This window comes from Seriola aureovittata, chromosome 1, assembly GCF_021018895.1.
Source record: "Seriola aureovittata isolate HTS-2021-v1 ecotype China chromosome 1, ASM2101889v1, whole genome shotgun sequence".
Classification (NCBI taxonomy): Eukaryota; Metazoa; Chordata; class Actinopteri; order Carangiformes; family Carangidae; genus Seriola; species Seriola aureovittata.
In genome coordinates, this window is record NC_079364.1 from 33,291,598 (window position 1) to 33,304,851 (window position 13,254).

Consider the following 13,254-nt stretch of genomic DNA (forward strand, 5'->3'; position numbering starts at 1 on the left):
AAGTTTGAGAACCACTGGTGTAAACAGTCCAGGCGGCTCGCAGGGAATGAACTGTGGTGCCTCCCCTCCCTGAATATCAAAACATGCCTTGTTTCCCAATTTTCACCATATTTATATTTTCCAAATTAAAATGCTTCAGGGTCTGCGTAATGAAATTCATTTAAGCAGGAGGTGAAGGGTGGGGGGACACAAGCTGTGGATTTAATTCGAACCACTTGACTAAAACAAATCTGCCAGATTTTTCAGGGAAAAAAGATCTTGTCAATTATGTATGACTGTAACTGACTCTGTGATGCAAGACAAGCCCGTCCCGCCCGTTGCATTAACAGAAGTCTCATAGGAGGAGCTCTGCAGCCATTAGCAATCAGTGGACATGCTGGGTGTTATCAACTGGCAGCACAGCAGCAGGGGCATGACAAACAGGATACAGTTATTTGCAGGCTCTTTGAGGGCATGGCACATGACCAAAGATGCACACAGAGGCTATGAACCATTTGCCTCTTCTAACTTCTAAACACATATTTTGCTGCTACAATATCAGGCCAAAATACATTTATTTGTGTATTTGCATGGTTTGAAATCCACACCAACTTCTCATTTTCTATTACTGTCATTGCATTTTAATATCAGCGGACTATCAAGCATATTAAATTCACGTGAGACAGTAGCTCCACACTTTGAACTAAAAAACCTGAAAATAAGTGTTGTTTTTCTGAAGTCACAGCAAGTTAGATTAGATCTATGTATCTATCCTTTTTATACTAAATAAAGTGTAACAGAGTTTTAAGGCCACTGTTTGGAAAAAATTAAGATTGAGAATAAAATTGTAATATTTTGAGGTAGTAAAAACAAGACAGACAGACAGAGATTTCTCAATTTATTAGAAGGATATAGAGTATACCCAGCCAGGGGGCATAGCCACACCCACTGGAATTTACTATAAATGACGTATATTTCATTTAGATTTCTGTAAGAAATGGTTGTTTATTTGATTTGACTTGAGCTTTGAATGTGTGATCTTTGGTAGACCACACACACACTCTCTGCTGCTTCCACTAATATCAAGATTAACAATTAACAAAGGATTTCCCTTCTCTGGAGCCCAATGTTCTAACAGGAGGCAGCTTCTGCAATATATTGCATCCTGCCAGACAACAGTTATTCTTTAAAGCAATGAAATATAATGTCCATATCCAGATTGCAACACATTAGTTTATATAATTAATCACCATTGAATTGGGCCATTTGATTGGTCATGGTGCCAGCAGCGTCTCACAGCCTGACAGGAGGAGTTTCTGATCTTTCCTTCTCTATTTGTTCTTGCTGAGTGTTCTTTGCTTCTCTGCGTGCTCTACTATCTTCTCCTCCACATAGAGGCCTTTGCGCCGGCGGACAGCATTCATGTATTTCAGGACCTGGTTGGCGGAGTCTGCTTTCTCACCAAAGTGCAGGTATTCTTCTTCGGTGGTGGGAACCCAGTACGGATCACTGCTAATAACCTGGGACACAGAGAGGAGGAGAGGGACAGAAATGTGATGGTCAGTGATAGTGTAAGACCAACATAACATTCAACATCTGCGCATTGAATTCAGGTCCTTTTAGGTTAATTGTAGTCAAGTCAAGTCATAGCACTTGTGAGTATTCAGATCTAATTGATTGAGAGATTGAGCGTTTCTGAAAACTATATTTTTAATTTGTTCATAACCCTACTCCTTACTGATAAAAGCTTTGTCTGTACATCTTAAGGAAAGGAAACTCTTTGGATATGCTCTGATTGTACTGATTAATTGTTCAATGATTATTGTTCATTAAAAAATGTTTTAAATGTGAGAAAGTACTGAAAAATGCCCCTCACAGTTTCCCTGTGGTCAAGGTGACGTGAGATACACAGTTTCTAATGATGTAAAATAAAGAAAAGCAGCAGATCCTGAGCAGGTGAAAGCAGTTTTCAGTGACTTAATAAATAATCTAAATCTGTTGATCAACCAATAGATTGAACAACTGTTAGTTTAAGCAGCACTAGTAGATGCTACACACAATGACTCCTTTTGTTACTACAATGGATAAACTGAAGAAATGACTGTGGGGCTCTCTCTCTCTCAAACACACACACACACACACACACACACACACACACACACACACACACACGCACACGCACACACAATTCAGCTGTGTCACTTGGTACATGGCTGAATTCAAGACAAACACTCTCAGTGCTGCAAACTGGGTGACACCCGCACACACAAATAACAATTACAGTAGCAGCACACGCAGCAGGGTCCTGCACCTGTCTCTAGTTACACTGGGACAGATGGCAGAGAGCGAGCTACAACAATGGGCAGATTAGAGGAGACAACGTACACACACATACCACATGTGAGCAGCATATGCTGGAGGACAATGGGATCCAGTGGGGGTTGAGGAGGTACGTGGCATCCTGCAACAGTCAAGTGCTTGACTGACTTGGCAGACTGAATTAATGTTGGAGGAGTTCTGCTGCAGAGTTATTGGTGTATGTAACAGCCAGCGTCAAAAAGAGACGTGTGGACTGAGAAATGTGCTGCGGCTATACATCCAGGAAACCATATTTCATATAGAGCAGGTCTAGACCGTACTCTTTATCATAATCATTACAGAGACCCAACAATTCCCACCATGAACAGCACAACAGTAGCAAAGAAAAAAGAGGCAGAAACCTCGAGCTGAACCGAGCTGAGGGTGGGCGGCCGTCTGCCTCGACCGGTTGGGTCGAAGTCAGAAGAATCTCTAGGCTGAAAGATGGAGGCAGAGCGGATCAGATGCTGTTGGACTTTCTGACAAGCACTTCTGAAGAAGTATACCAGCTGCCTGTAGACAGCCTTAAACAATCTGAACGTAACTATGGAAAGCAGTTTTTAGAGCTGTAAATGGTATATCACAGTATGTATTACGAGCGGCGGGGAAAATGTAGCACAAAAGGAAAGTGCTTTTCTGACAGGAAGATAAAGATGAAAATATTCTACATCTGTACTGTTCAGCCTCATATCTCATTAGTTACTGAGCTTCCTTTGTTTTCTCCATCATCCAGCATTGTACCTGCTGCTTCATCATGCTACATCACATCTGATGTTTCTTCTTCTCATTTTTGCAACCATTTGTTAATCACTTACAAACATTTGTAGCTGGCAAAAAGGAGCCTTATTGTAAAGTGTAAAATACATCATCATTTATTAATGAGTTACAATAAGGCTCCTTTTACCATTTATAAATGGTAGTAACTCATTAGTAAGATTAATTATTATAAAGCATTAACTTTATCTTGCCAAATAGTGAGCCTGCATCAATATATGAAAACTGTGTTATAACCTGTTTATAATTGTTTATTTATAATTTATAAAGTGTTAACAACTGAATTAATAACCTAATTATAAACCATTTATAAATCCTTTATAAAAATTGTCTTATTGTAAAGTGGTAACCAACTTATATGTCGTAAATTTGCTTTTGAAAATAATCCATTAGATTTGTTCTTTAAAGAATTGTATTAAGGACATGCACTGTGCAGGGTTTTTATAAATGAATAAATAAATCAATATGTATTTTCTTTCATAAATAAATATTAAAACTGTTTCAAACTACCTCCAGGGTGTTGGCTATACTCATATATTGCTATGTCTCTACATATTAGCAACCCTACAACATCCAACAGAGTACACACAAGGATTTCTACCCACACACACGCACGCACACACGCACACACACACAGTAGTTGTACTGTTAGACAGATGCTTCACACAATAAAAGACTTTACACAGAATTCACACAATTCTCCAGTCTGCAGCTGAACAAAAGCTCCATTCTTGATGGAAATCTAATGTAAACGTCTCCTCGGGAGCCACTAACCCTCCAGTTACACAACAATGCAACGCTCAAAATCTGCTCTCTGTGCCTGTGCGCTCATTCAAATGTTAATCCAATATTCTGGCCATATCAAATCACTGTCAGGAGGACTGCTGACATCGGCACTAAGCAGCAGTCAAGTCCTGAAGCTGAGAGGGCTGGGGCACAGTGGGGGGTTCAGGACCAACTCTTTGTGAGGAAGCGTTTGCACATTAATGAAATGAGACAGATAACTTTTAATGAGCCAAAGACAATGGCTACAAGACAATGGGTAGGCCAGAGAAGATTATGGTGGTGCTGGTAGTGAGTTTTCAGATGCTGCAAGATGTTGAGGGTTAAAATGAGGGTGGGGAGTTGAGGGTGGGGAGTTGAGGGTCATGACAGGCACAAAAAAAGCCTATAGAGCTCTACAGCAGCTACATGTGGTTTTACTGTGTTTTTTTCTTTTTCTTCAGATTTTAGACAGACAACCTTACACATTCTAGATTAGGTGCACAATTTTGGCAGTGTAGAGTCTGTTACTGAATATGATTATGTTAATTTGTAAGAGACTGAGTTGTTCACACATGCATACTCAAAAGCAGGGAGAGCAGTAGGCTTCATTGTGATTGGGACCTGGCATTGCAGTCTAGTGCCGCCTGAGGAGCTACAGAGATTTAAGGTACCAAGTGACACTACAGGGGAAAGCTGAGAAAAGCTCAGCTTCATGCAAATGTCTTCTGGGAGCGTCAACAACACGAGAGCCAATCACTCACATTCTTTATGCCACTAGTAGAGTGGGGGTCAGTTCCAGTGCAGGACTACAATGCAGCTCAGACACTATATTAAAACAGTTTAAACAATGCATACTGAGTTAAAAAAGACCGCAAGCAAAGCTCTTCTGTACTTACTGTAAACAAACCACACAACAAGAAATTAACTCATTCCTCATGTGTAGCTCGGCGGCCACGTCAGAAAACAACTCTTCAGTATGTAAATTATGTGCTCTGTGCAAAACACACACAAAACTTCAGTTTTATGAGTGCAAAGAAGAAATGCAAAAAGGTTTGCTGGTACCTGGTCGTACAGTCCCTGACAAAAGTCTTGTCACTTATCCATTTTGTAGAAACAACAGCTTATAACCTGACTTTTAATGAATCCATTGGTTTTAGAAATGGCTCATATGAAAGCTAAAACCCTCCCAAATTATGTTTAATATATTAAAATAAATTTGCTTCACTGAAGAAAGATTGATCATTTAATGAACACAGAAAGGTCAGATTTTGGCAAGACAAAAGTTTTGTCGCCTACAGAGAGTAATGTGAAAATTGAACAAATAATTTACTTCAAATACAAAAATATTTGCATAACATCAGTGAATTAAGTAGTGGTTGCTGTGAGATCCATATTTAATATCTTGTATGACTTCCATGAGCTTGAAGGACTGCATCCATGCGGTTCGACAATGATTCATACAATTTATTGATGAAGTCATCAGGAATAGCAAAGAAAGCAGTCTTACATGCCTCCCAGAGTTCATCAAGATTCTTTGGTTTCGTCTTCCATGCTTCCTCTTTCATTCTACCCCAGACATGCTCAATGATGTTCATGTGACTGGGCTGGCCAGTCCTGGAGCACCATGATCTCCTTCGCCTTGAGGAACTTTGATGTAGAGATGGAAGTACACGATGGAGCACCATCCTGCTGCAAAAATGACCCCTTTTATGGTTGGGAATATAAGAGGTAGCTAATACTTCTTGATATTTTAGGCTATTGATATTGCCATCCACCCTGCAAATCTCTTGCACACCCCCATACTAGATGTAACCCCAGACCATGATTTTTCCGCCACCAAACTTAACTGTTTTCTGGGTGAATCTCGGATCCATGCGGGCTCCAGTAGGTCTCCTGCAATATTTGCGGCGGCTGTGATGTTATTCAACCAAGATTCATCTGAGAAATCCACCTTCTGCCACTTTTCCAGTGTCCATCCTTTTAGCAGGCTGTGGGCCTTGGCAAATGCCACACGTTTTTTTAATTGCCTTCCTGGTTGACACGGGGACTTGAGGTGACCAGGCCTGGTGGAGCTCTGCTGCAGTGGAAAAGGGGCTGGCCTTGGATTTTCGACCCAACAAACGGTCCTCCCGAGCAGTTGTCTTGCGGGGTATGCCGTACCTGGGCTTGTCAAAAACATCTCCAGTCTCTTCAAATCTTTTTCTTATTCTTTTTGCTTGATGCTGACACACATTGAAGGTGTCAGCCACCTCAGCAGTGGATCTGGTCTTCAGCCTCTTGATAATCAACGCTTTGGTCTCAGGGTGAATCTTAGGCATGTTGTCAGAGGTCAAGTTTCAGTTGATGTGAAGGTCTGGTGAGCTGGGGTTCTTTTTATACACACCCACTAATTGATTGATCAATTATTGATCACAGTTGAGGCTGTAATCTAGGATTGGGTGATCATATGACAAGGCGACAAGATTTTTGTCTTTGCAAAAACTGACTCAGTGGGCTTTACCAAGCTGTGAACGTTAGAATGCTTTTCAGCAGTTTCGTTTGGCACCAAAACATTATTTCAAAAGTTGTTGGGATTGAAATTAGCCATTTCTTGTAAAAAAAAAAATTGATTACAAATATATTTGAGGGGCACTTAAGACTTTTGTCAGGGACTGTAAACCAAAGCACTAGACAAATGGAAATTTTGACCTTATGATGAAGTGACTTTGATTCATCATGTGGGAAACATGAATGTGTGCACCAAATGTAATGGTAAACCATCCATTAGCGGTCGTGTGACACTCATGATGGCGCTAGAAGAAAAGTCCTGACCTTTCTGATGACCTTTCTGAACTGCAGGATGTTACAGGGACAGTGAGTTTGGTAATCTCTGGCAACATGGTTCCCAAGTGCTCTCCCTGATTGCCTTACAGAGAGTCCATTACATCTTGAAAAGTAGTGAGGCAAATTATTTGTTGTTTTGCTACATCCATATCACAATGCAGCATGAGTCTGGTTTCATGGAACTGCAGGATATTTTTGCAGTCGCCTATTCCGGTCACAAAATCTTGCATGTGTTCGATTGCAGAAGGACTAAATCAGCAATCCATGGATGCTGATGCTGTATCCATGATCAAAATACTGCTGTCGGTACATTGGCTCTGGTGTTTCAAAGCTGTGTGGTGGCACGCCTCAATATTCTTGACAGTGCGGCATTTTTCTTGGCCTTGGCACAGTTGGGCTCTCCAGGTTCAAGTCATGTGCTGCTGCAGTAGTATTTTCCCCAAATTCTTGGAATCCACCTTCACAAAAACACTTTATGTCTTCTCTGAGCGTGTCAACCATCTGTCTAGCTTTCTGTAGGTGCAACTGGCTCTTTTGGAGTGCTGCAGTGACTGTTTCAATGCAACAATATGAGCCAGTTGAGAATGTGAGCCAGTTAAAGTGATGACGAATTTACTGGCGATCTATAGCTGGGCATGATCAGCGTAGCAGTGGAAGTGGAAACCGTGACAATAGATAATGTTACCAAGGGGAAGCATGTACATGATGAACAGCAGAGGACCAAGCACTGAACCCTGAAGGATGCCTTGGGACAAAGTAGCAGTGGAGGAGGTGCTGTCGTTGATGCAGATGAACTTTTGTCTGTGGGATATTCCACCAGAATGTTGAGGGAAGATTTAAGGTGAGAGAGAATGGTGGTTGATGCTGTCGAAGAGTCAGAGTGTGTTTGCACTCGTTAGTGATCAGTTGGATAATTAGTCCAGTAGTTCAAAAAGAACACACATAAACACCCAAAATGCCAACCCATACACACACTGAGTGAGTGTGACAGTGAATATGGGAGTGTCTTATACAGAGGGTGAGGTAACAGGGGTCATGAGACAAGCAGAGAGCAGAGACGTGGAGGATGCCAAGGCTTAAAATATTCTATGATCACAGTTGGAGGTTTCAAACAAGCCCTCTTTCTCACATAGACAAAGGCTGCATTGACTCCATAACTGCTGAGTGTTGCTCTGTGCCCTGTTTAAAGAAGACTCTGTAGTTAAATTTTAACCTCGTGTCTGGATTATATTTCCTTCAACATTTCCCCAATGTATTTTGTAACTAATAACATTTTTTAAACATTTGCAAAATGTTTGCTGTTTAGGAGTCATGTGTTATTATAGCACACAGTGACTGTGGGCAAGAATACATTTGGTTTCGCATCACTGACAAAGATGCACTAATAGTGTCTGAACAAATGAGCTTACACAGTTCTTAGTACTGTAAACTACTCAAGCAGAGGTTAATGAAGGAAATGTACAGTATTTTTTATAGCACTGAACATATAGTAATTCTATTGATTATGACATTCCACTCACCACTCCACTTGCTGAGATCTGTGAGTGTGGCAAGAAACATGAGCAGTCAGACAATCAGACAGGTTATAAAAAAACCCCTGACTTAGTGAAACTTCCTTGTTAACTTTGACCTTCTGTACTTGGGACATTTCTCACAAAATCACTTTTAGTTTCCAAATAAAGTTGTAGTTATTCTGGTTAAATTGTTGGCTTGTTAATAACTTGTCTGATTGTCTGGCTGCTCATGTTTAGCTAGCTCTTAGCGCACCATTTAGTTTGACACAAGCACAGTTGTTTGTTGTTAATATTGGTATTTGTCGTTACCACTGGTTGTAACATGAAATGTCTGCACGAACCAGCTTTGTCTTCCACATGTACACTGTATGCATTGTATGCACTTGTGTATGGCAAAGTACATCCTGCATGAGAGGTTGGACTCTGGTAACAATAAAAACTATAAATTGAGACGGTTACAGAATGTACTTTAAATACATTGAATGAGTACTGCTGAAAATTGCTGATCATAAAAAGCATAAAAGAAAAATTGTAAAGCCTCTAACTTTAAGGAGTGAGGGTTAAATTTCAGTGTTTTCTTGTCATTAAACATAACTGAGATTTATAGATATCAGTACAGAGCAAGTTTATTCAGAAGGGGTTTCTGATTAGAGGCACTAAAGTTCATGTTTATGTCAGTACATTGTATGCACAGGGATATTACATTGTGGTTATTTTGGGCGTATGGGACAAGTAAAGGAAAAATATTAAAAAATACACCAAAACTCATCTGCATTATTGTTCTGAGATGACTGAAGCTTCGAAAGGTCTGAAATAATGACTATAGAGTTATGTAACACATGATTTTGAGTCTGACAGTGCACCCCTAGTTTTAGATCCTGCATCTTTCTTCCTTTTGATAAAAATGTAGGTGACAATTTATTATTTTATTCGTATTTTTTATATCTACATACTTCAATACTTATTGTACATATGCCTGGTCAACAATTGGTCCAATAAAATCAATATTTTATATATATACTGTATCTATATATAAGTTTCACAAAGGTAGGAACGGCTGTAGGGTAGTTGTACCGGACTGCATTTGATTGCACAGGGAATTCTTTTTCTGTGGTCAGTGAGTGTCAGGGTAGGTTAGTGGTGATTTTGGGACTCAGTGACCGACTTATTACGGTACATGTAGGTAAACATGCTAACTTATTTATACTGTATACTGATAGATATTTAACAATAAAACAGCCTGGTTTGTAGATTATATGGCAACCAATTATAAATCAAACTGACCATGGTGTTTATAAAACAGGTGGCACTCAGTTAGACAGTATCCTATCATGGTAGTCCATCCTTTATCAGCATGGCTAAATTCATCAAACAGTACAAGTGGGATCTGAAATGATCACTGTGAAACATTTAAGACATTCAATCACAGTAAGAAGATTCTGTCTGACACGTGGCTGGTTGGCAGTGAAGAGTCATTTCTCTCTCCTTAAGGAAAACTTGACCCATTACCCCAGCTGACAATGTCCATATGGCTCGCAGGACGTGTGTGTGTGTGTGTGCTGCAGCTCAAGCCAGCCAAGCGGCAGGTATAACGGTCTAACGCACATGTTGTCTGCTGCATCTCTGATCCCAACTCCCATGAGGAAACCAGACCATCTCATTAACCAGACGGCCTCATTGACCTACAGCCCTACAAAACAAGCTCAGTCACAGTCAAGCTGTGTGTGTATGTACAATGGCTTCAGAAACTGTTTGTTCTAGCACACTTTGTTTCCTTCATTTAAAATCGACATATTTATAATGAATATTTTTTTTCCCTGTAGATTGCATTATATTGAAAGGTGTTCATTCTTTTTATAATAAAATATAATTCAACAGCACCACAAACTACATCATTCAAAATGATCATTAAGTTACATCAACACTGTTCTGCAACAGTTTAGACAAAAACTGAACATTACAACCTTCAACCTACTAGACTGCTTCAGTTTTACATTAAGTGTACCTAATAAACTAGCAACTAACTGTCTTATGTCACATCTAGTCTTAAATTTACTGGCTTAATTTACATGCTAATTGTCTGTTAGAGCAGGTTTACAGTTGTATACTGTATATTTATAAAATATTTATATATTCATAAGTATGATCATATTTATAAATATGATAATATTTATGAAATCTCTACAATTTCTTATAAAAAAGTGGGCAAATATGTTGAGGAGGAGGAGGAGGAGAATATAACACAAAAAAGAGTTCAACAATATTAAACCCTTGAAGAGGAAAAAATACTGACACGTCAAGACGAGTATTGGAGCTTCTCTAAATAAAATCTCCCTAGGAAATTGATTGTTATGAGACGTGGATACTACTTCCATCTGGTATCGGCATACTGTCGCAATCTGGATATCTTAGTGGGATCAAGAAAAACATATATTAATACATAACCTATCACTGTGTGAACTATGCAAGGGATCCTAAGGAGATGTACAGTAGATTTGTTTTAAAGTTAAGTATTCAGATACTGATCACATGTTTAATACCAGTTATAAAAGGGCTCAGGTATATTAAAGCAGATGGATGCAGAATGTGCTGCTGTCATGTAGTGTAATTCAGGAATAATAATCACCTCCCAGTGGCTGAAGACCAACTGCGGACTGGCCAATCCGCTGGTCCTCTTGCGGATCTCGTCAGCAAATCCGAAGCTCTCAGCCACAGGCAGAACGGCCTTGATGCTGAACATGTCTGTCCCTTCCTTCATCTCTTCATGGAGAACACGACCCTCTCGCTTCCCCAGAACACCATACACTCGGCCTAATATAGGCAGAGACACAGGGTAAGGATAATGTGCACAGCAGAACACTGGTCATATTAGACTGTGTTTAAGAAATTATTTTCCAGCTGATGACATTTTAACAAACTGGTACCGCTCAAACTATATCCTAAGCCATACTAGATTTTTGAGACCAATAGAGATAACGATATTTGGGAGTTCAATAGATCTGATATGACAAAATATCAGCCAATAGTCTTTTTTAAAAACATAGACATATAACATAAATAAACAATCTTGATCCCTTAGATTTTTTGTTACCTATTGAACAAAAATATACATGATACAGATATATCAGTAATAAGCTATTATCAGCTGATATATCAGCCTTGCCGATTTATTACTGTAGCTTTAGTTTGGACTATACTTTCACACTGCAGCTCCACCCAAAGTTCCATTTCCACAGTAATCGACTTGCACTGTATTGGCCCAAATGTAAGACAACCCTAATGATGACTTTTTAAAGTATTCTGAATAAAACAGCTTAAATAAAATAGCTTATCCGATGAGTCTCATCCCTAGACATGTTAGGCTGTAGTTGATGAGTGCTAAAAAAAAATAATCATAACTTTATTTTCCGTAAAGTGCTCAGTTTTTATTGTCCAATGCAGCAGTAGACAGTAAGTTCCAAGTTGACATTTGTGCCAAATTTGAAGAGGTTCCGTCAAGCGTTACTGAGATATCATGTTCACGAGAATGGGATGGACGGACAACCTTAAAACAATATGCCTCCAGCTCTGGCTGTTGCTGGTGGATGCATAAAAAGACATCGACAGCAATGATATTCACTTCACCTGTCAGTGGTCATAATGTTATGGCTGATCGGTGTATATATATACACAGTATATATTAAGACTGTCAGACTTTAATCTTTTCTTATTATGGTGGAAGGTCATCAACAACGCTCTCTTACCTAGCACCTCAGCGGTGGCCATGATCTCACAGGTATACATAGCGGCCATGAGTCTCTGGGGTTGAGCCTGGAAAGCATGACGGCAGGCCTCCTTCATGGCAGCGATCAGCTGGCCGGAGACTGGCCCGTAGCAGTCTGCAGACGTAGCTTCTGGCCTGAATGTGGCCCAGGTTGTGACTGCTGCTGTGCCCTCAGCCTGTGTTGATGTCTCACTGCCACTTTCCAGTTTGCTTTCTGCTAAAGCTTGGTGTGATATTAAGTCCTGCAAGGAGTCCCGATTCTGAGGAGGGACTGAAGATTGGATGTCCCACCTCTCAATCGAGAAGCACACTCCCATTAGGGGCTCCTCACACATGGGCCCTGACAGAGTTGCTAGCTGGAAGCCGCTGATGATGCTGTTGTCAAAGTCTCGTCGAACTGTGGCCTGAGCTCGAGCCTCACCAACGCTGTCACTCCTGCCCAGACATTGCCACACTGAGGGCCGCTCGTAGCCCTCCACACTGTTCAGCAGAATGTTGGGACCATACCTGAAAACATAGACAGCAACATGGTGAACACTTTACAAGGTACCACAAACTCGTCTTTCAACAAACCCCAGCAATGTAGTGCACCAACCTGGCTGAGCACCAACCAGTGCAAGGACCCTGTTGAAAAATGAATTGCATTTTGAGGTACTAAAGGTGCCTGAAAACTCACAAAATGTTTTATGGGTCTTGCTCATGGGCAAAATGGCTCGATAGCACCCCTTATAAAATTTCAACAAAGTAGCCCTTGCAGTAAATTTCATCTAGTACCAAACGTGACGGTAACATATAACATCCCAAGACTTACACAAAAGACCCTTGGAGTCATACACTAAACCTAACGGAAAGTCAACCATTTTGAATTTACTGTGTAATTTTGGCACAGTTGTTGTCATTTACAGACATTTTACTTTAACAAACTCCTACAGAATTGATCAGATAGACTTCAGGTCTTGAAAGATGTTTGCACTGGTAAATTAAACTTCATTGAACACTGTGTCTGTGGTTCGTTAGCATCTTCTACAAAATTCCAATGAAGTTCCCCTTGCAGTACATTTCACCCACACTTAAGATTTTTGAGAGACATCTCAAGACTTAATAAAAAAAAGCCTCTTGGAGCCATAGCACAGTAGAACAGAAAACAGAAAGACTTCTAACTGACATACAATTTGATAAGTTAAGTAATCAAGCAAATTTAGAAGTTTAGAAGGTCCTTTCTACAATTGAGGTAAATAAAGGCCAGACCTTTAAAGGGGTCAGTCTACTATGTTCTAT

The 13,254-nt window shown here is 40.1% G+C and overlaps 1 protein-coding gene across 1 annotated transcript in view; it reads right to left on the reverse strand.

The window, feature by feature from the left end:
• Positions 1-864: 864 nt before the first annotated feature.
• The window catches only part of efl1 (elongation factor like GTPase 1), a 103,621-nt gene continuing 91,231 nt past the window's right edge, over positions 865-13,254 (reverse strand). The window contains exons 20-22 of the mRNA XM_056381327.1: positions 11,957-12,483; positions 10,840-11,024; positions 865-1,499 (exon numbers count right to left, since the gene is read on the reverse strand). Coding sequence (XP_056237302.1) covers positions 1,311-1,499; positions 10,840-11,024; positions 11,957-12,483 — 901 coding nt within the window. The 3' untranslated portion in view covers positions 865-1,310. The remainder of the gene's footprint in view (positions 1,500-10,839; positions 11,025-11,956; positions 12,484-13,254) is intronic.